At 43.9% G+C, this 21,760-nt stretch overlaps 1 protein-coding gene across 3 annotated transcripts in view; it reads left to right on the top strand.

Annotated features, from left to right (window-relative positions):
• LOC126253215 (Werner syndrome ATP-dependent helicase-like) overlaps positions 1-18,800 on the top strand; it is a 215,509-nt gene extending 196,709 nt beyond the window's left edge. For all 3 annotated transcript variants that reach the window (XM_049954396.1, XM_049954397.1, XM_049954398.1), the window contains 2 exons: positions 3,295-3,437; positions 17,953-18,800. In XM_049954396.1, coding sequence (XP_049810353.1) covers positions 3,295-3,437; positions 17,953-18,704 — 895 coding nt within the window. In that variant the 3' untranslated portion in view covers positions 18,705-18,800. The remainder of the gene's footprint in view (positions 1-3,294; positions 3,438-17,952) is intronic.
• Positions 18,801-21,760: the final 2,960 nt, after the last annotated feature.

Below are 21,760 nucleotides of genomic sequence, written 5' to 3'. Positions count from 1 at the left end.
CAAAACTGGCTCCACAGCCATCAAACGCTGATTAAATAATTTAGGTGTGAAGGAGACCACTTACCAAATAGCAGAGGGGCCAAGTCATCGAGAGGCACACACCAAAGAGAATGAAAAGTTTGTGAGCTTTTGGAAGAGCGCGTCCCCCCCCCCCCCCCACACACACACACACACTGCTTATTGTAACGCAAACAAAATCATTTAAGCAAACATTCTTCTTCCAGCACTGCATATACAAACCCAACAGGAAAAAACACAAATATGTGGTACCCTCTGTCGTGCCCTTCAGAATGGTTTCTAGATGTATTTGTAGACAAAAGATATCACAGCACGGCAGATGGTGTTAGTGGTACCTGGCAGACACAGCAAGATGGAGAAGTTGAGAAAACATGTGGAAAATGGAAGAAAGACATTTCATTATGAATACACTCTATGAATTAGTCTCAGAAGTTTTGTGGAGGAGAATTAAATTTTAGTGTCCTGTCAGTGATGAGGCCTATAGAGACAGAGCACATGCTCAGATTGTATATGAGGCACACACCAAAGAGTCTACCAAAATTAATGGCCACTGCCAAACTGGGCCCAAGAACACAAGTTGACCACCTGGCGGCACAATATGCTGCTGATCACAACATGTTCAAGCTCAATGGCTGCTTCACAACCTGGACTACTTAGGTGAGAGTTAGTCTTGCAACACATCCTTTGCTCCTGTAATTCTTCTGACCTCAATCTCTGCTAACTCATTGCCCCCAAACCCACCAGCCAACCATTTCCCCTTCTTCTGTCCTGTCATCTTCCTGATGCATTGCATCTCACCAGCTCTGATACGTAAGTGTGACATGCTTAGCCTGTCACCTGCCACTTCTCCTTCCCTCATTGTTAGCCTGCATACCATCTGCTTCCTGCTGAGCCTTTCGCTACGTGTCACAAACCTCTTCTCCTGCTTCCTGCCTCTTTCTCCCTCAACCCAGCCCATCTGATACAACTCTCATCCCAGTCCACCTGCTGAACTGTATGTTCAGACACCAAAATGTAGTTACACTTGTGTCTGTGAGTACACCATCTCATCAAAAGAATTATTCTGAAAGCTAGCAAAGTTTTCATTCTCTTTTGTGTGTGCCTCTCGACAACTTAATGTTTCTGTTATTTGGTGAGTGGTCGCCTTTACTCCTATATTATTTTGTAAGTACTGATTAACAAAAGACATGTTTTCATCGAGGCTGTAACTTTATGTATCTCCACATGGAAACTGATGGTGACATGCAGTTATCAGGCAAGTTACACTAAGGAGCACAAATGTTCTACAGTAGCCGTCTATATGTTGCAACATGTCCTGGCATGCTTTCCACAACTTGGCTGTGATTAGTAATTAAATTTGGGAGCAATAGGATCTAAATCACCTTCCAAAAGCTAAGGTTTAGATTTCCCGCATTTTCCATAAATTACTCAAGGCAACTGGTTTATTCTGAAAAGGCTATTCCTGATTTCATTCTTGATCCTTCAGAGACTAATGCACGGAGTTTTCCTGTATTTGTCCTGCAATTTATTACCATTTTTTACACTTTCTCTGACTGTCATAATTTTGCTGTGTACCACCATCTCTTGGGCTGTAACATCTTTTGTCTAGAACTACATCTACCCTCTGGAAACCACTGTGAAGTGCATGGCAGAGGGTGCTTACCTTTGCACTGCATATTAGCATTTCTCCCTGTTTCATTTGCTTATGAAATGAAGGAAGAAGAACAATAGCTTAAATACTTTTGTATGCAGTACAATAAGCCGAGTATTCTCTTCACACTCCGTATGGAAGAGTACCTAGAGAGATCTCATATATACCTATTTTCCTCACCGAGTACTATTTCTCAAAACTTTGTAAGTAGGGTTTCACACGATAGTTGACGTCTTATCTTCAAGCATCTGCCAGTTCAGGTATATTCCAGCCTTTCCAAGACACTGTCTCCTTGGTCAGACAACTTGTGCCACCCTTTTTCATAACATTAAGTATCTCCTGTTAGTGCTATTTGGTATATGTACCACACATTTGAGCAGTGTTCTTGGATATATTCCATGGGTGAATGTTTCATAAGCAGTCTCCTTGTAAACAGATCCCTTTTTCCAGTATTCTACCAATGAAAATGTTTTGTCTTTGCACAGGAAAAAGATAGGACAAAAGTTTTGATTGTAAACATTTATTCAATATATTGCCTACATAATGGCAAGACACCTCTCCCCATACCTGAAAAGATGTGAAACTTAATTGTGCCACCAGATGTTGTGTCTGAAATTAAAAATAATGGAACAAGTAAAGGTAACAACTCACTGTATAGCTGAAGTTTCAAGTGATCAATGGACACACAAACTACAAGGAAAAAGTTACTAAGCTTTGGACATAATCATTCTTGAGAGATAACTAGTGCAACAACTACATATGCACACAGCTATATTTTACTGACATTGCATTTAATCTGGAACTGGGGTGAGTGGTTGTATCAGGTGCACTGGACGGGGGGGATAAAGGATGTGGGGAGGATTGGTGGAAAGGGTGGCTGTCAGTTAGGAGAGGGGGCAGTGACCACCTAGGATAGGGATGTAGAACCATTGAGCTCACTCTGGTGCAAGTGTTGGGGGCTTTGTGCGTCACTCAGTGGCGTGGAGGAGAGGATTGGGAGGGGAAGATGGAACAGAGGAAGTGGGAGACTGTGGAGAGGACAGTGTGGGTGCCGGATGAGCGAAGCCAGGGTCGTGAAGCAGGGGCTAGGAGAGGCTTAAGCCAGCAGGATTACAGGGTTGAAGGATATGTTGCAAAGACGAGGGTATCATCTAGATTGTGTGTGTGATGTAATATGACTTTTAAAGGAGTGGAAAGGATTGTGGTAAGATGTTCCTCATTTCCAGGCACATTAATTCATTAGTTGAGGCCATGTTGTTCTAGTGTGTGTGTGTGTGTGTGTGTGTGTGTGTGTGTGTGTGTGTGTGTGTTTATTTTCATTTTCTATTTGCTCTGAAGAAGGTTTCATTCGAAAGCTTACCAGTAGTCTGTCTTGTTTGTGTGTGCTTGTTGATGATTTGACATCTCACCTACACCATGCGTTGCTACCTCCAGTTACATATGTACATAGTTATTGAACAACATTTAAAATTTTATGTTGTCATTTAAGTGTAACTGTGCATGCTGATATACAATAGGTGTTCATGTGTCTAGAGCATATATTTTGCATTATCAGAATCATTACTAGCAAGTATACAGCATTCTGTTTTCTGTTTCTATGCTTTAATTTACATTTGTTTGAACAGGCAAATCCAGCTATCAACAGTAATCAGTCATCTTGCAGAGGCAATTCGCTCAGGCTTGCCTGTGGACCATAAACAACTTGGTGTTAATGACGACATGCTAGAAATGGTGCTTAATGTTGTTCGGTCTCCTGCATTAGGTTCAGGTGAGCAGTTGCTCTAAAGACAAGTGATGTATTAAGGATCCCCCACCCTCTCCCGCTCCCCCTCTCCCTTTCCCTTTTCCTCTCCCATTCCCTCTCCCCCTCTCCCTTTCCCTCTCCCTGTTTCATAATAATAAGTTATCTGATATTATAACTAAGCTTAAGGGCATGTTGTAGTCATTTTTGAAAATAAATCACATGGTTAATGAAATACAGTGATACAGGAGCACAATAAACAACAGATGTTTTACAGTACAAGTCACTGCAGAATACCTTCCTTCTTTAGTAGTTGATGAGAAAGTAAGTTAATTAAATATCTTCTTTCTCAATTCAGTTAGTGTCTGCTGAGAGCAATGCTGCAGTGAAAGGAGAAAGTGATCTGTTCTCTCTTGCAGCCCTGTCATCCACATTCATGCCTCACAGTTGACATATTAATTAACCTCTTTTGTTGCGCTGAATTAATTTCATAGAAGTGTAGAGCTTAATAATGAAATATGCAGCTCGATTTCCATTCTGAGCATTCGTGATGCAGTAAGTTAAATAACTAATCAGTCTCAGTGTACTTTTAAGTGCCCTTCATGTTGTTGTTTTTGTATCTTCACTCATTAACTTTGAAATAATAAACCCTCAACAAATTAACTTGAAACTCAAAAATAATTCTTTCTGATATTTACTTTGTGGCATTTTTGAACCCTTGAATTTCTGCTAATATAGCTATGCTTTTTATTTTGATTTTATGTTGTCATGTTACTAAAGAGAATTGTCAGTCTGTAGTGAAAAATGATGTATTTGTGTTTGGAAACCAGATGGGGATAGTGAAATAAGTTTTGGCAGGTATTCCCTTAGGCACTGCCAGTATGATTCTACATTAACTAATCCAGTTAAAGAGTTGTTTGTGTTGTTCTTTGTCAGAGAAATTAGGTGAACTAAGATTTTGACTCATTAGTGAGTTTGGAGTGGACCAGTTAATCAGAATGGCTCTTCCAGCAGATACATTTTTGGAAATTTTCTCTGATAGACTGCCCTTTGACAAGACATTAACTGTGACTTTTTGACTTATAGATACCAGCAACTGTGACTGTTTGACTTATAGATACTAGCTGTCAGTGATTTCTCTACAAATCCTGTCATTGTAATCAATATTCCATACATGTGTTGTACACATGGTCAATAATACAGTCTGCACTTCGATAAATATTTTAATTTTAGAATTGCTACTTACCATAAAGAAGACACATCAGATTGCAGACAGGCACAATCAAACCACACTTACACCCAAATTTAACCATGCTGAACTTTTCAAAATCCTACTCCTCTTCTCCTGATCCCTGCAATGGAAGCACTTGTTTGCCACCAGTCCTTCCAACCAAAACCACCCTAATTCCAACATTGAACACTGTCTCTTCCAGTTGGTACCACCATCCACTCATGATCCTCCCACTCCCCCTCCCACGCAACCATCTGCTGATCACCTTCCAGGAATGCCTTACCTCCAACTTAGCCTCACCATCCTTTCCCACATCCCTTCCTCAGAACTCCAGCCTTTGAGTAGAAGAAAGAACAACCATACACAACTTCAAAACAAATCCTGACCTAATCATCCTAACTGCAGACAAAGGTTCCACCACTGTTGTTATGAACCATAGTGACTACCTGGCAGAAGGCCTCTGCCAATTATCTGACACCTCCACCTATAAACTCTGTCAAGTGATCCAATCCCAGAAGTTCAATAAAAACTCCAACCCTTGCTTTTAGCCTTAGGCCTTTACCAGAATATCTCCCCTGAATCCATTTCCCTCATGACCCCTATGGTACCCCACATACCTACCTTCTACATGCTCCCCAAAATCCATGAACCCAACAACCCTGGATGTCCGATTGTGGTTGGTTATTGTGCCCCCATTGAAAGAATTTCAGTTCTCCAAACACTTACCCATAACTTAGCCTTGCATGTCAAAGACATGAACCACTTCCTTCACCAACTCTCAGCCATCCCCATCCCTTTACCTCCTGAATCCCTACTCATCACTGTTGACACCACCTCCCTATACACCAACATCCCTCAGGCCCATGTTCTTACTGCTATTGAACACTACCTTTCCCAGTGTCCTTCAGACTCCAAACCCTCTACCTTATTCCTCATACATCTATTAATTTGATCCTAACCCCCGAACCTCTTTTCATTTGAAGGGAAGATATATAAACAAATCCACTGCACAGCCATGGGCACCCACATGGCATCCTCCTATACCAACCTTTTTATGGGCCATCTAGAGGAGACCTTCCTAGCCACCCCAAACCCCTAGTCTGTTTTAGTTTCATTGATGATATCTTCATGATCTGGACCCAAGGCCAAGACACCCTATCTTCATTCCTTCTCACAACATCAACATATTCTCTCCCATCCACTTCAAGAAGTCCTCCTCAACCCAGTGTGCCACCTTTCTAGATGTTTACCTCCTCCTACCTGATGACTCCATCCACACCCCTGTCAGCATTAAACCCACCAGCCACCAACAGTATCTGCATTTTGACAGCTGTCATCCTATTCACACCTAAAAATCCCTCCCATGTGGCCTGGCCGCCCAGGGATGGCGTATCTGCAGTGACAAAAACTCCCTTGCTTAGTATGTTGAGGTTCTCACCAAGGCCTTCCCAGACAGGCACTATCCCCCAGATCTAGTCCACAAACAGATCTCTCATGCCATTTCCCCTCACACCACCAATCCATCCACTACCTCCAAGAACCAGCCACAAAGGAGTGTCCCCTTCATCACCCAGTATCACTCCAGACTGGAACAACTGAACCACATCCTATGCCAGGGCTTTGATTACCTATCATTATCCCCTGAAATGAGGGACATACTACCCACCACTCCTAAAGTGGTGTTCCATCACCTGTGCAACCTCCACAACACCCTAATCCATCCCTATGCCACTCCCAATCCCAATTCCTTGCCACAAGGCTCATATCCCTGTGGAAGACCCAGGTGCAAAACCTGCCCAATCTACTTACCCAGCACTTCCGATTCCAGTCCTGTCACAGATTTATCCTATCCCATCAGGGGTTGGGCCACCTGTGAAAACTACCAGGTCATTACCAGCTCTGCTGCAATCATTTGACAGCATTTTATATTGGTATGACTACCAACCAGCTGTCCACCAGGATGAGCAGCTACCGCCAAACCATGTCCAACAGCAAAATAGACCACCCTGTGGCACAATATGCAGCTGAAGATAACACATTTGATTTCATTGCATGCATCACTACCCAAGGCATCTGGATCCTTCCATCCACCCAGCTTTTCTGAACTGCGAAGATGGGAGTTATGCTTACAACACATTCACTGTTCCCGTAACTATTCTGGTCTCAACAAATGGTAACATACTGTCCCCACACACTCCACCCAACAATTTCCATACCCTCTATCCTATTGTCTCCTCCCCATTCTCATCACCCACCCTGTTTATTTGCAGCCCTCTGCCAATGCATCAGCCTGTCTCTCCCCCCTCCTCTCCCTTTTTCCTGACCTTCCTGCCCCACAACCTCCTGTCACTGCGCCTTTTGGCAATCTAGTCCCTGCACACCCTGCCAGACAGCATTTGTCTCTCTCCCCACCCATACACTACTATCCATTTCCCTTCCCTGTCCCCTCCAGATTGCTGCTTGCATCCCACGTGACAGTTGCATTCCGGCACGAGATGTTGGAGTTGGTGGTTGTGTGTGCTTATATAAGCATCTTTTAATTGTTCCTTTCTGCAACTTGACATGTCTTCTTTATGGTAAGTAGCAATATGTTTTTTCCTACATTGTTGATATTTCTACCTGAAGTTTCCATTGTTTAATTTTAGAATTGTTGCACTAGTTGGGGTTTTAACCTTTTTTATTTACACCTGTAACATCTGTATAAAACCGAAATTTCATATCTTTAGTACAATAGAAATAGCACAGATTTACTAATAGCTACCCTTAAAAGATATTCACAATTGCTGTTTTGTTGGAGTGATAGGTGAAAGGAAAAGTTGGTTACTAGGAATTATCTTGCAACTTCATAGTTACATGACCTGCTGTGACCTTTCTAGTACAGCCATAATAACATGTTGTTCCCAACTGATAGTTGATGGAAGTGCTTTTCTTACCATCTTCCACATATTTATAAAGCAAAAGGTATTAACTACTTTACATTATGAACAAAAACATTCACTCATGTATGACCAAGTAACAAACACACTGTGTTTGCATTCAGTAAGCAAAGATAAAAAGTAAGATATAAATAAAAATGGTGTAAAGGTTCTGCACAACTTTTTTAAAGTGAAAACCACACAAATCAGCGGCACCATATCTTACTTATCATAACCTAAACATGGTCACTCATTTCTATCCAAGACAATTGTAATGATGGGATAAATTCCTTTATGTTCAAGATAAAACAGGAAGAAAGGAAAGTGATAGAATGGCTAACCCATCTCATGACATTTGAAGCTTGTTTTAACAATGATTAAATAATAATCTGTGCAAAATTCTACCAGGTGGCTTCTGGTTTCAATCGCTCCCCCCCCCCCCCCCCCCCCCCCGCCCCCCCTTTCCATGTTCTAGTAGCATTTTTCTTCCTTTTCTTACCATCAAATTCTTACTGCTATGGTGAATGTTGACTTCTGTGGTTATGACAATAGATTCACTATGCTGTTCATAGTAGTTCATTCACATTCTTATTTTCTTGTTGATTATTAGAGATATTCCTGTGATAGCCTTGTTAAGTTTTGAGTTGAAAACCTTTTACTCACCTGACCACAATCCCATTCTTCCTGCCTCCTCATCTGACTAATTCCCAGTATCCTCAAATTCAGCCTATCCATTTCTCTCTTCAAGTTCTCAAACCTCCCAAGACATAAAAGGGTCTTTCCATTTCATGCTCCAGCCTGTACAATGCCAGATTTGTTTTTCCTAATTACAACAGCCTCCATAGTGGTCTCCACTTGGAGATCCGAAATAAGGGACTGTTTCACCTCCAGAATGTTTTACTCAAGAATATACCATCATACAGCCAATGATAGAGTTGTTTGTCCGTAGAAACGACTGTCATTCTATTTCCCACTTGACTTTAGTCATTCTACAGTACCAACACAGCAAGACCCTAGTTGTTAATATTGCAAGGTTAGATCAGTCTAGTCACCCAGAGTCTATTGCACCTACAATTACTGAAAAGGCGGCTGCTTCATCTTGAGGACCATCTGTTAGTATTGCATCGCCACAGAAACACCCCTGCCCCTCCCCCAATGTGGTGGTATCTACAGTATGGCTACCTCTATCATTAAGGAATGCAAGGTACACCACCATGATAAGGTCCATGGCCTGTAGGTGGGAAAATATATTACTGCTAAAAATTTTGCATGTTATTAATCTAAAATAAAACTTACATCACAACTAAAAGCAGCAGCACCATAGATTCTAAAATAATTTACTTGTAAGTAAACATAATTTCTTTTGCATTGGTGGAACAGTTATTAGAGCCTCACTCATTAGAAATGGAATATTTCACCTCACCTCCTAGAGGAGGCTTTGAGTCGCAGACAGGCACATTGAAAAGTCTCTTTAAATTAAGTATTCAAACAAAATCCTTCTTCTGAAATAAAAACACACACATTCGCAACTTGTACACATATAGCAACTGTCTTCATGCACTGGAGCCTGACTAAAATTGTTTATGATGTATGCAGCAATCTGCTGACGTGGGTGTTGGGGATAAGGAGGAGGCATTGGAAAGAGAAGAGGACAGATAACAACGTTTGGCTGGGGGAAGATGTTGTGCTACATGGGAGAGCATGCAGGGATATGGTTAGGACAGAATAGGGCTGCTAGGTGGAATGTCAGGAGGCTGTGCTAGGAGGATTTGGGAAATGGAGAGGGGAGAAATAAAAAGGGGGAAAATTCAAGCAACTGCATTTGTGGGATAGAAGGCTTGTTTAGTGCCAAAGTAGTTGCAGGGAAGGGTATAGGTGGCTCAAGGACAGGGTTTGGCAAAGGTTGAGGTCAGTGAGGCTATGGGAACAAAGGACATGTTTTAGGGAGAGTTCCCACCCGCGCAATTCATAAAAGCTTGTGTTAATATAAGAATCCAGGTGGTGCAGGCTGTGAAGCAGTCATTAAAGAGAAGTTAATTGTGTTGGGCAGTATCTTCTGCAACTAGAAGGTCCAGCTGTCTGATGGTCACAGTTTGGTGGTAGCCATTCAGGTGGACATACATCTTGTTATGTCTCTTGTCCACAGTGGTTACAGATTCGTTTGTAGATCACATGATAGCTTTCAGAGGTGGCCTGCCATTGATGTAACAGGTGAAGCATGACAACTGTAGTAGGTGGTAGTGGGAGGATGTATGGGACAGGTCTTGCATCTGATCTGTTGCAGGGATATGAGCCTTGAGGCAAGAGGGTTGGAAGCAGGGATGGACAAGGTTATTGCTTAGGTTCAGTGGGCAGTGGAGTTCAAGTGTGGGATAGGGAGGATATTCCTCATTCCAGAGCATGACAAGAGGTAATCAGAACACTGGCAAAGAATATGATTTAGTTGCTCCATGAGTCATGTGAGAGGTTTTCTATTCTGACTGGATAGTGGGTCTGTTGGAGGTAGTAGGTGACTGAAATAACAAGGTAAGGGAGATCTGTGTCTGAACGAGGTTGGAATGGTAATTTCAGTCTGTGAAGGCCTCAGTGAGACCCTTGGCATATTTTGAGAGGTACTGCTTGTCACTACAGATGTGACGACCACCAGTGGCTAGGCTATATGAAAGGACTTCTTGGTAGGGAATGGGTGGCAGCAGCTGAAGTCGAGGTCTTGTTGGTAACTGGTAGGTTTGATGTGGACAGAGATACTGATGTAGCCACCTTCAGGTGAAGGTCAACGTCGAGAAAGGTAGCTTGTTTAGTTGAGGAGGACCAAGTGAAGTGACTGGAGCAGAAAGTGTTGAGGTTTAGGTCCTATCTTCTACATGCTTCCTAAAGTCTGTAAACCCAATCACCCATGATGCCCCATTGAGGCCAGTTAATGTGCTCCTGCAACCTACCCACTTACATGAAAAGACACAAACCATTTGTGCACCAGCTCTCCACAGTTTCCATTCCTGTACCCCCTGGCAGCCTACTCATCATTGTCAGTGCCACCTCCCTGATACTAACACTACCAGAACCTGTGGCCATACTGCTGTTGAACACTACCTTCCCCATGCCCCACTGACTCCAGACCCAACCTCCTTCCTGGTCACTGTGACCAACTATCCTCACCCACAATTACTTCTCCTTTGCAGGCTTCACATACAAACACGTCCGTGATATAGCAGTGGGCACCCGGCGTGGCACCACCCTATGCAAATCTATTCATGCTCCATCTAGAGGAACCCTCGTTAACCACCCAGAATCCAAAACCCCTCATCTGGTCCAGATTCATTTATGACATTTTCATGATCTACACCAAGAATGAGGATGCCCAATCTGCGTTCCTGCAGGACCTCATCACCTTCTGAACCCAACAAGTCACCTACTTTGACCGCCATCTCGAGGATGACTAAATCAGTATCTCCATCCACATCAAACCTACCAACTATTATCAATACCACCACTTTGACAGCTGCCACCCATTCCATAACAAGAAATCTGTTCCATAGAGCCTAGCCACCTGTGGTCATTGCATCTGTAGTGATGAGCAGTTGCTGTCCAAATATGCTAAGGGCTTCATCGAAACTGCCCTCCCAAACTTGCACAGAAATAGATCTTCTGTGCCTTATCTCTCCAGTCACCTACTATCTCGCACATTCCCACCACCTGGCCATAAAGGAGCACTTCCCTTGTAACTCAGTACCAGTCAGTACCCTGCGGGCCTGAATAGGCCCAAGGTATTCCTGCCTATCGTAAGAGGCGACTAAAAGGAGTCTCTCACCTTTCGGCCTTTATATGATGGTCCCCTGTAGGGTTTGACCTCCACCTTTCTAAATTTTCCCAAAGAGCGAGCCAATTGGGTAAGGGCACCTTACATGGTGAATCATGTCCATCGTGCATTGAGATCTTTAGCCCACTTTCTTGTTGTGGCACTGCAGTCCCGCTCATCCTCCATCTAGTGAGTGAGGACACCTTCCTGGGTGCATTTTCCTCCACCCACTATGCAGTGCCGTTTTCTGTGCCGACAAGGACCACGGAATTCTTAACAACTCGTATCCAGCACGGTAGCCAGTCCGTTGTGGTGGGGCCGCCAAGTACCCTGTTGGTTATAGCCTCCTGACAACACAGGGATCACTCTGCTGATGCCTGCACCGTTAACTCCCCATGTATGCCAAGGAGTAGATGCCCATCATCGTGGGGCGTTGGGACTCCCGGCAATTGCCATCCTGCCAGGTGGCCTTTGCTGCGGCTGGGTGGCGTCCGTGGGAGGGCCCATGATCAGAGTGGGTGGCATCAGCGCGGATGACACACAATGAAGCGTAGTACGTCAACACTTGTTGGTGATCAAACACCAACAGTTTATAAGCGTTCGAAGTCTCAGTACAATGCAAGAAAGTATGCCCCTAAATCATTCCCCTCCCTGGCCACACCATGGGAGGGAACGCCAGGCTAAGGATGGCAGCAAACCTTGTTCACCCTTGTACCTCATGTGTATGAGAACTGATGGGGCTCCATTGTTTCGATGAAGCCACAGTTGAGCATTTAGAGGACAAGTTTTGGAGGTGGAGGGCTTGTCCAAAATGCGATCTGGGTCAGTCTTGATAAAAACAGCATCCTCTGCCCAGTCACGGACTTCAGTCGCTTCTAACAAGTTGGGGGATGTTTCTGTTACCATCCCGCCAATTTAGAGCAGTGATGTGTTCATTTCATGTAGTGCGTCCATCGCAGTCCGAGGGATAATTAGGTTGCCACCGGTGCCTTCATCTTGGCCTTCGAGTGTGACACCTTACCCGAGAAGATCAAGGTGATGGTCTGCCGCTGTGATGTGGTGCTTTAAGTGCTGGAAGTTCGGCCATATGTCTTCCCGCTGTACTTCCAGCATCAAATGTCGAGATTGTGGACATCCATCACATCCCAATAATCCATGTGCCCCGCCTCCCATCTGTGTCAACTGCGGAGAGAATAATTCACCTGGCTCGCCAGACTGCAGGATTTTACAGAAAGAGAGGAAAATCATGGAATACAAGACCCTGGACCGACTGACCTACACTGAGGCTAAGAGAAAATATGAGCACCTACATCCTGTGGCTTTGACTTCCTCATATGCCACTGCTATGAGAACAGTTGTAGCCCATCAGTTCCGCGAATTCCAGTCGGCTCTCAGAGCCAGAAGGCTACACCTGCCCCCATGATGGCGGGGGGGCTCTTCCCCCCCACCCCCCACCCCCACCCCCCACCCCCCTGCTCCCGCACCACCTACCTTGGGAGCACTGCCCCACCCCCAACCATCGGGGACAACAGTCCCCACTTCTCAGCTGGAGAAACATAAGTCTTCTTCAGCTCCTCTCGGCAAGAAGCGGTCCCTTGGGTCACTCCCTTTCCAGGTTTCTGCTAATGGGAAAGATGACATCCGCCAGTGGCTGAAGTGCCTAAAAGCAGCTGATCGTAGGGCTTCATGATCATCCCCAGTTCCGGAGACTGAATCGGTGAAACCCTCACAGCCAGAAAGAGCCAAGGAGCAGCAAGAAAAGTCCAAAAAGAAGACCCCTAAGATATAGGAAATTGCGGTGGCACCCACACCATTGCTACCTGCAGGGTCTGCGTCTGGGGATAAGGTGGAGATTCAGGCGTCCACTGAGGACCTAGATCTTGCCGGACCCTCAGACACAATGGATATAGACTGCTCGGGCAATAAGTCGGTGGCAGCAGGTGACCCTGAGGCGTAAACTGCCTCTTTGAATGTTCCATGCCTTCCCAGTCTCACGATGATGTCATCCTCCAGTGGAATTGCGGCTTTCCACCACCTGGCTGAGCTATGGCAACTTTTAAGCTTCACACCTGCTTTCTGCATTGCCCTCCAGGAAACTTGGTTCCTGGCTATGCGGACCCCTGCCCTCCGTGGCTGTAAGTGATATTACAGGAACCGTAGTGACTATAATTGAGTGTCAGGTGGAGTTTGCGTTTATGTCCTAAACTCAGTCTGTAGTGAAACAGTGCACCTTCAAACCCCTCTTGAAGCTGTGGCTGTCAGAGTAAGGACGACACAGGATATAACTGTCTGCAATGTATATCTTCCTCCAGATGGTGCAGTACCCCTAAATGTATTAGCTGCACTGATTGATCAACTCCCTAAACCTTTCCTACTTGTGGGAGATTTTAACGCCCATAACCACTTGTGGTGTGGCACCATGCTTACTGGCTGAGGTAGAGATGTCAAAACTTTACTGTCTCAGTTCGACCTCTGCCTCTTAAATACTGGGGCCGCCACACATTTCAGTGTGGCTCATGGTAGTTAATCGGCTGACACCTTCCCAAGTCTGGACGAAGACCAGACACCTTTTTGGGCACCATACGCCAACAGGAGTCCCTGGCATTAACATCAGTGGTGTGTTATCTACCGTCACAAACACGATTTCTGAACACTTGGCTCGAACATTATGCTCGAGCCTCTGCATCGGAGAACTAACCCTATAACGCCCCATTTACAGAGAGGAAGCTCCTCAGTGCTCTTGCACATTGCCTCAACACACCTCCTGGGCCAGATTGGATCTCCACAGTCAGATGATTAGACATCTCTCATCTGACTACAAGCAACATCTCTTCATCATCTCCAACCAGATCTGGTGCGATGGCGTCTTTCCATCGCAATGGTGGGAGAGTACCATCATTCTGGTGCTTAAACCTGGTAAAAACCCGCTTGATGTGGATAGCTATCGGGCCATCAGCCTCACCAACGTTCCTTGTAAGCTGCTGGAATGTATGGTGTGTCGGCAGTTGAGTTGGGTCCTGGAGTCATGTGGCCTACTGGCTCCATGTCAGGGCGGCTTCTGCCAGGGTCGCCCTACCACTGATAATCTTGCGTCCCTCGAGCCTGCCATCTGAATAGCCTTTTCCAGACGCCAACATCTTGTTGCTGTCTTTTATGATTTACGAAAAGCATATGACACCACCTGGTGACATCATATCCTTTCCACATAATACGAGAGGAGTCTCTGAGGCCCACTCCCGATTTTTATCCACAATTTCTTGTTGCTTCGTACTTTCCACGTCCAAGTTGGTGCCGCTTATAGTTCCCCCCATATCCAAGAGAATGGGGGTCCTACAGGGCTCCGTATTGAGTGTATCTCTGTTTTTAGTGGCCATTAATCGTCTAGCAGCAGCTGTAGGGCCATCCGTCTCACCTTCTCTGTAAGCAGACGACTTCTGCATTTCGTACTGCTCCACCAGTACTGGTGTTGCTGAGTGGCACCTACAGGGAACCATTCACAAGGCGCAGTCATGGGCTCTAGCCCATTGTTTCCAGTTTTAGACGACAAAGTCGTGTGTTATGGACTTCTGTCGGCGTTGTACCATTCATCCGGAACTAGAATTTTACCTTAATGACTATCCATCACTGTAGTGGAGACATATGATTCTTAGGACTGGTTTTCAGCATCCAATTGACTTGACTTCCTCACCTCCGCCAGCTTAAGCAGAATTGCTGGCAGCACCTCAATGCCCTCTGCTGCCTGGCCAACACCAACTGGGGTGCAGATCACTCTATGGTGCTGCAGCTCTACAGAGCCCTTGTTCAATCCTACCTTGACTATGGGAGTGTGGTTTATGGTTCAGCGGTACCCTCAGCGTTGCGTGTACTCGACCCAGTGCACCACTGGCATTCACCTAGCGATAGGAGCTTTTAGGACGAGTCTAGTGACCAGCGTCCTGGTGGAGGCCGGAGTCCCTCTATTTCAGGTTACGAGTGTACAATTGCTCTACAGTTACATCGCAAATGTTTGTGGTTCTCCTGCACATCTGAATTACCGTCTTCTTTTTCTGCCCACGGAGGTTCATCTCCCTCATCAGTGGCCCAGGTCAGGGCGTACAATTGCAGTTCGTGTGCAATCCCTTCTCTCCGAACTGGAGTCCTTGCCTTTACCACCTATACTTGAAGTTCATTCACGAACACCTCCATGGTATACACCTAGGCCGCGGCTTCGCCTGAACCTTTCACATGGCCCTAAGGACTCGGTTAACCTGCGACTCTCCACTATCACTTCCTCTTTATTCTCGACATGTACCAGGGCCATGAAGTGGTTTACACCGATGGCTCGATGGCCAATTGTCAGGTTGGCTTCACCTATGTTCATGGAGGACATATAGAACGGCACTCCTTGCCAGATGGCTGCAGTGTTTTCACTGCAGAGTTGGCGGCCATATCTCCTGCTCTTGAGCAAATCTGCTCATACCCAGGCAAGGCATTTCTCCTGTGTACTGACTCCTTGAGCAGCCCACAAGCCATAGACCAGTGCTACCCTCATCATCCTTTGGTAGTGACCATCCAGGAGTCCATCTATGCCCTGGAACAGTCCAGTTGCTCAGTGGTGTTTGTCTGGACCACAGGTCACGTCAGAATCCCAGGCAACGGACTTGCCGACAGGCTGGCCAAACAGGCTACATGGAAATCACTTATGGAGATCGGCTTCTCTGAAACTGACCTGTGTTCAGTATTATGCCGCCAGGTTTTGCGGCTTTAGGAGATGGAATGGCATAACCTCAGTACGCACAACAAGCTGCGTGCCATTAAGGAAACTACGATTTTGTGGAAGACCTCCGTGCGTGCCTCTCATAGGGACTCTGTGGTCCTCTGTCGGCTCCGCATTGGCCATACGTGGCTGACACAGGGTTACCTCCCCCGTTGCGAGGACCCACCTCAGTGTCGCTGTGGCTGACGATTGACGGTCGTCTATCTCTTGCTGGACTGCCCACTTTTAGCCATTCTGCAGTGGAGGACTTTTAACTTTCTCACTCTAGTGCTTTCAGGGTGGAGGTTTTAATGTGTTGCAGAGTGGCTGGCTTTTCCTTTTTATCCTCTTGGTCAGCCAGCCATGGTAACCTTCCTTCTTGTTTTAACCTCTTCTACCTGTTTGTTGTGTCTTTGTGGTTTTCTTCTCCCCTTTTGTCCATGTAAGTGTTTGTTGCCCTTCAGTCGTTGTTGTAGTTTTTCCTTTCATTCTGTTTTGTGTTGTAAGTCTCATTGTCTTATTCTAACCCTTGTGGCATTGTTTCCTTTGGAACAAGGGACCGATGACCTTGTAGTTTGGTCCCTTCCCTCCTCTTTTAAACCAACCAACCACACAGGACAGGAGCAACAGAATCGCATTCACCACCAGGATTTCAGCTATCGTTTATCTTGCCCTAAAGTGAGGAATATCCTTCCCACTAACCACATCGCCTCTCCCACAGTCGTATTTCATTGCCCACAGAACCTTAGCAATATCGTTATCCATTTCTATCCCATCCCTGCTTCCAACCTCTTGGCTCATGACTCATATCCCTGCAATACACCTAGATGCAAGATATGTTCATAAATCCTCCCACTACCTCCTCCTCTGGTACTGTCCCAGGTATCTAATACCTCATCAAATGCAGGGCTACATGTGTAAGCAGTCATGTGATCTACAAATTAAGGTGAAGCCACTGTCCACTTTCTACATGGGCATGATGACTAACAAGTTGTCTGTCCACATGAATAGCCACCAACAACCTGTGGCCAAGAGACAGTTGGACTATCCAGTTGCTGAACATGCTGCCCAGCACAATTTGCTTCACTTTAATTACTGCTTCACAACCTGCACAATCTGGATTCTTTCCACCAACACCAGCTTTTCTGAAGTACACAGGTGTGACCTCTCCCTACAACATACTCTCCATTCCCATGAGCTCCCTGGCCTCAACCTTCACTAGCCCTGTCCTTCACCTAAATATCTGCTTCCCTTCTCCCACTGTTGCATTACATACACCTTCTATCCCATCAATGCACCTATCAGTCTTTCCTGTTTTTATATTTCTCTCCTCTCCTCTCCTCTCCTCTCCTCTCATTTTTCTCTTCAGCACATCTCAGCCTCGTCCCTCAGCACAGCTTTCTGAACACTGCACCTAGCAGCCACATCCCCTTCCCCACCCCATGCCACCTCCTTACCCCCTCCCCCCCATCCATCCACCCACCTACACACACACACACACACACACACACACACACACACACACACCAGAAGATGGCTGCTCATGTCAGATACAGTCAGAGTTGGGCTCCAGCATCCTGAAATAGTGTGTGTGTGTGTGTGTGTGTGTGTGTGTGTGTGTGTGTGTGTGTGTGTGTGTGAGTGAGAATGTGTTTTCTATCTTGGAGGAAGGAGTTTGTCCGAAACCTTATTTATTTTAGTCATTTCATTGAGCCTATCTCCGAGTAAGTGCCTCGTCTATATGGTAAGCATCTATTCGACCTTTCTATATCATTGTTATTTTATCCTGGACTTTCCATGTTTTGAATATTTACCTCAGTATTTTTTGTTTAAGATTGTATTAATATGTTTACTCTGCCCTGCAGATATATCAAGACTCCGTCCAATCAAAGAAAATTGTCCAACTGAAATTTCTTGGGAACACCTTAAAATAGCTGTTGCTGTTTTGACCCAGAAATATGGAACTACAAAAGGTGGCAGCTTTCTTATGATGTTGGAGGAATTTAAACGGACCACAGACATACAGTATGAGCATCAGGTTAAAAAGTTTCAGGTTTCGCCTCCACATGATGAGGATGATGGCAAATGGATTTGTGCAAAGCCATCAGCATCGCAGGATTCCAGTGGATGGGAAGATGGTGATGAACTACTTTTTGATGTTGATGATTTAGAACATTTAGAAAAAGTTGAAAAACTATCATGCAAATCAGGAAGTGCATTTGAAGCGACATTTAAAGGTTATTCTCCTCAACATGAAATTTCTTCTGCTGCAGATAATGGTAGCTTCAATGATGGTAGCATAAAACATAAGGGTGCAAGGCATGAAGAAATGTGTGAAAATGAAAATGACAGCTATAACAAAGACAGGATTATTACTGTAGACGAAAATGAGTGTCCAAAGGAAAGTGAAATAAGTGGAATAGAACAGTCATCTGTAACAAGTGACAATCCTCCTAACAGCAGTCAAAGTAACCAGAAGTCAAGTGAACATCAGGAACTTCATAACAGTGAAAGCACAGTGCAGGGCACCAAAAAACGTGTTCCTGATTGGCTTTCGCAAGAGATGAAACAAGAAGTCAAGACGAAAATGAAAAAATCCTCATTATTTAAACTATAATTATTTATTTAGTGAAATAGTTCCGGCAACAATTATATATTTTTTAATTGTTCATTGTATTTTTGTCTACAATTAAATTTTTTAATCATCTTTAAATTTTTTTTGCTTGTGATTCCTAAAGTTTATTAGGTACCTTCGAATAGTTCTTACGTCTCAGTTTTGAGTGTTTCTCATTGCTGTTGAATAAATGCTTATATTTTTTGTGTTGGTAACATTCTGATATCATGGTAGTAATTTCGCTATAATTTTGAGAGAAACTAATTCTACTACAAAAAGCTGGGAATGTCATATGTTACTGAAGCAGATACTTGACTCCTTTTAATACAAATCACTCTGTGATTTTGCTTTGAAGAACTGCTGCTTCTGAAGTGACCCTGTAGAGGTAACTGGCATAGAGCATGGAGTTGTGTTTGTTGCTTGGTAGGTGAAACCTCCAGTACTGTCACTAATCTTGAGATACTTTGCTATTGCCCTTGATTTTATGGGCGGTTGTTTTAGGTTGCTTAATTGTGAGTCAACAAGTATGTTAGAATTTCTAATGGAGCTGTGATCTTGTTCGCCCAAAGGTGTTTCTTTTTAATTAATTCTCTAATAATGTTGAAAGCATTGTAACACACACATTTTTTGGTCTGTCAGCATTGATTTTTTAAAAGACTAATTTCATACAGCATTATGCTTTGAGTAAACAGTGGTTATTTGTTATCAAAGCCTATCAATTTTACATTAAAATGATTTCAGTTCAGGCATTTTTCAGTGATGACTTGTCATATGTTTAAGGTTGCACACAGTGACCGACGTGGCATAGAATGGTCCCAGGCATCAGTAACGGTAAGCCTAGCAAAGTTGGCAGAGTTTCTTGGATCGAGAGCCATTGAACATTGTAGAGTAACCTTGGACATTGCTTGGGAAAGTGTGTGGGACTCTTGTTGTATGTTAATGATGTGGCAGACAATTTAATAACTTCAGACTTTTTGCAAATGATACAATTATCTAAAATCAACTGATAGTTGAAAAAGGCATATGAATATTCAGCCAGGCCCTCATAACATTTCTAAGTAGTGTAAAGGTTCACATCTTGCTTTAAATATTCAGAAATGCCAAATTGTGCATTTAAAAAAACACACAAACATATGACTTAACAATATCAGTGAGTCACATTTGTAATCAGTCAACTCCCATAAATATATGAGTATAACAATTCATGGGTGTAGGAAATGGAATCATCGTTTAGGCTCAGTCGTAGGTAAAGTAGGTGACAGAGCCATGATACATTGGTTGGATAATGGGGAAATGCAATTAATCTACAAAGAAGATTGCTTACAGAAACCTGTTGTGTGCTCTCTTCCAATTTTGCTGTGATTTGTAGGGTCTATACTAACTAAGTCTGTTGTTGTTGTGGTCTTCAGTCCTGAGACTGGTTTGATGCAGCTCCACTTGCTACTCTATACTGTGCAAGCTTCTTCATCTCCCAGTATCTACTGCAACCTACATCCTTCTGAATCTGCTTAGTTTATTCATCTCTTGGTCTCCCTCTATGATATTTACACTCCACGCTGCCCTCCAATACTAAATTGTTGATCCCTTGATGCTTCTAGGTCTCACAGGGGGATATTCAGTATATGCAAAAGGAGAGCAACACAGTTGGATGCAATTTTGTTTGACTAATGAGAGAGTGCCTCAGAGATATCGAAAATCCTGAAGTGACAGACACATGTAAATAGGTGCCAACTGTACCACAAAAGCTTACTTGCCAAGTTTCAGGAATCGTTATTGAGGGATATAGGAATATGTTACAGTTTCCAATTTATCACTCTTATAGAGCAGCTTTGTAGAAGTTCGAAATATAGCACGTACTTCAATGTGAGATGCTTTCAATAATTTCCACAACAGAAACTCTGTTTCAAAATCTGACAGAAAACCCAAAGAGATTCTGGTCATACATAAAGCACAACAGTGGCAAGACGCAATTAGTACTTTCACTGCGCGATAACAATGGTGAAGTCACTGATGACAGTGCCACTAAAGCAGAGTTATTACACGCAATTTTCCGAAACTCCTTCACCAAAGAAGACGAAGTAAATACTCCTGAATTCCAATCAAGAACAACTGCCAAGATGAGAAACATAGGAACAGATATCCTTGGTGTCGCAAAGCAGCTTAAATCACTTAATAAAAACAAGGTTTCCAGTCCAGATTGTATACCACTCAGGTTCCTCTCAGACTATGCTGATACAATAGCTCCATATTTATCAATTATATACAGCTGCTCGCTCACAGAAAGATCCGTATCTAAAGACTGGAAAATTGCTCAGGTCACACCAATACCCACAAAAGGAAGTAGGATTAATCTATTGAATTACAGGCCCATATCACTAACATCAATTTGCAGTAGGGTTTTGGAACATATACTCTGTTCGAACATTATGAAGTACCTCGAAGAAAACGATTTAGTGACACACAGTCAGCACGGATTCAGAAAATATCATTCTTGTGAAACACAATTAGCTCTTTATACTCGTGAAGTAATGAGTGCTATTGACAGGGGATGTCAAATTGATTCCATATTTTTAGATTTCCAGAAGGCTTTCAATACTGTTCCTCACGAGCGTCTTCCAACCAAACTGCTTGCCTATGGAGTATCGCCTCAGTTGTGCGACTGGATTCATGATTTCCTGTAGGAAGGTCACAGTTCGTAGTAATAAGCTGAAAGTCATCGAGTAAAACAAATAATATCCGGCGTTCCCCAAGGAAGTTTTGTAGTCCCTTTATTGTTCCTGATCTACATTAACGACATAGGAGACAATCTCAGTAGCCGTCTTAGATTGTTTGCAGATGATGGTGTCATTTACTGCCCTGTAAAGTCATCAGATGATCAAAATGAATTGCAAAATTATTTAGATAAGATATCTGTATGGTGCAAAAAGTGGCAATTGACTCTGCATAAAGAAAAGTGTGCAGTTATTCACACGAGTACTAAAAGAAATCCACTAAGTTTCGATTACGTGATAAGTCACACAAATCTGAAGGCTGTAAATTCAACTAAATACTTAAGGATT

This window comes from Schistocerca nitens, chromosome 4, assembly GCF_023898315.1.
Source record: "Schistocerca nitens isolate TAMUIC-IGC-003100 chromosome 4, iqSchNite1.1, whole genome shotgun sequence".
NCBI classification, from domain to species: Eukaryota; Metazoa; Arthropoda; class Insecta; order Orthoptera; family Acrididae; genus Schistocerca; species Schistocerca nitens.
Note: the sequence above shows the minus strand (reverse complement) of the source record. Positions and strands in the feature narration are given on the sequence as shown.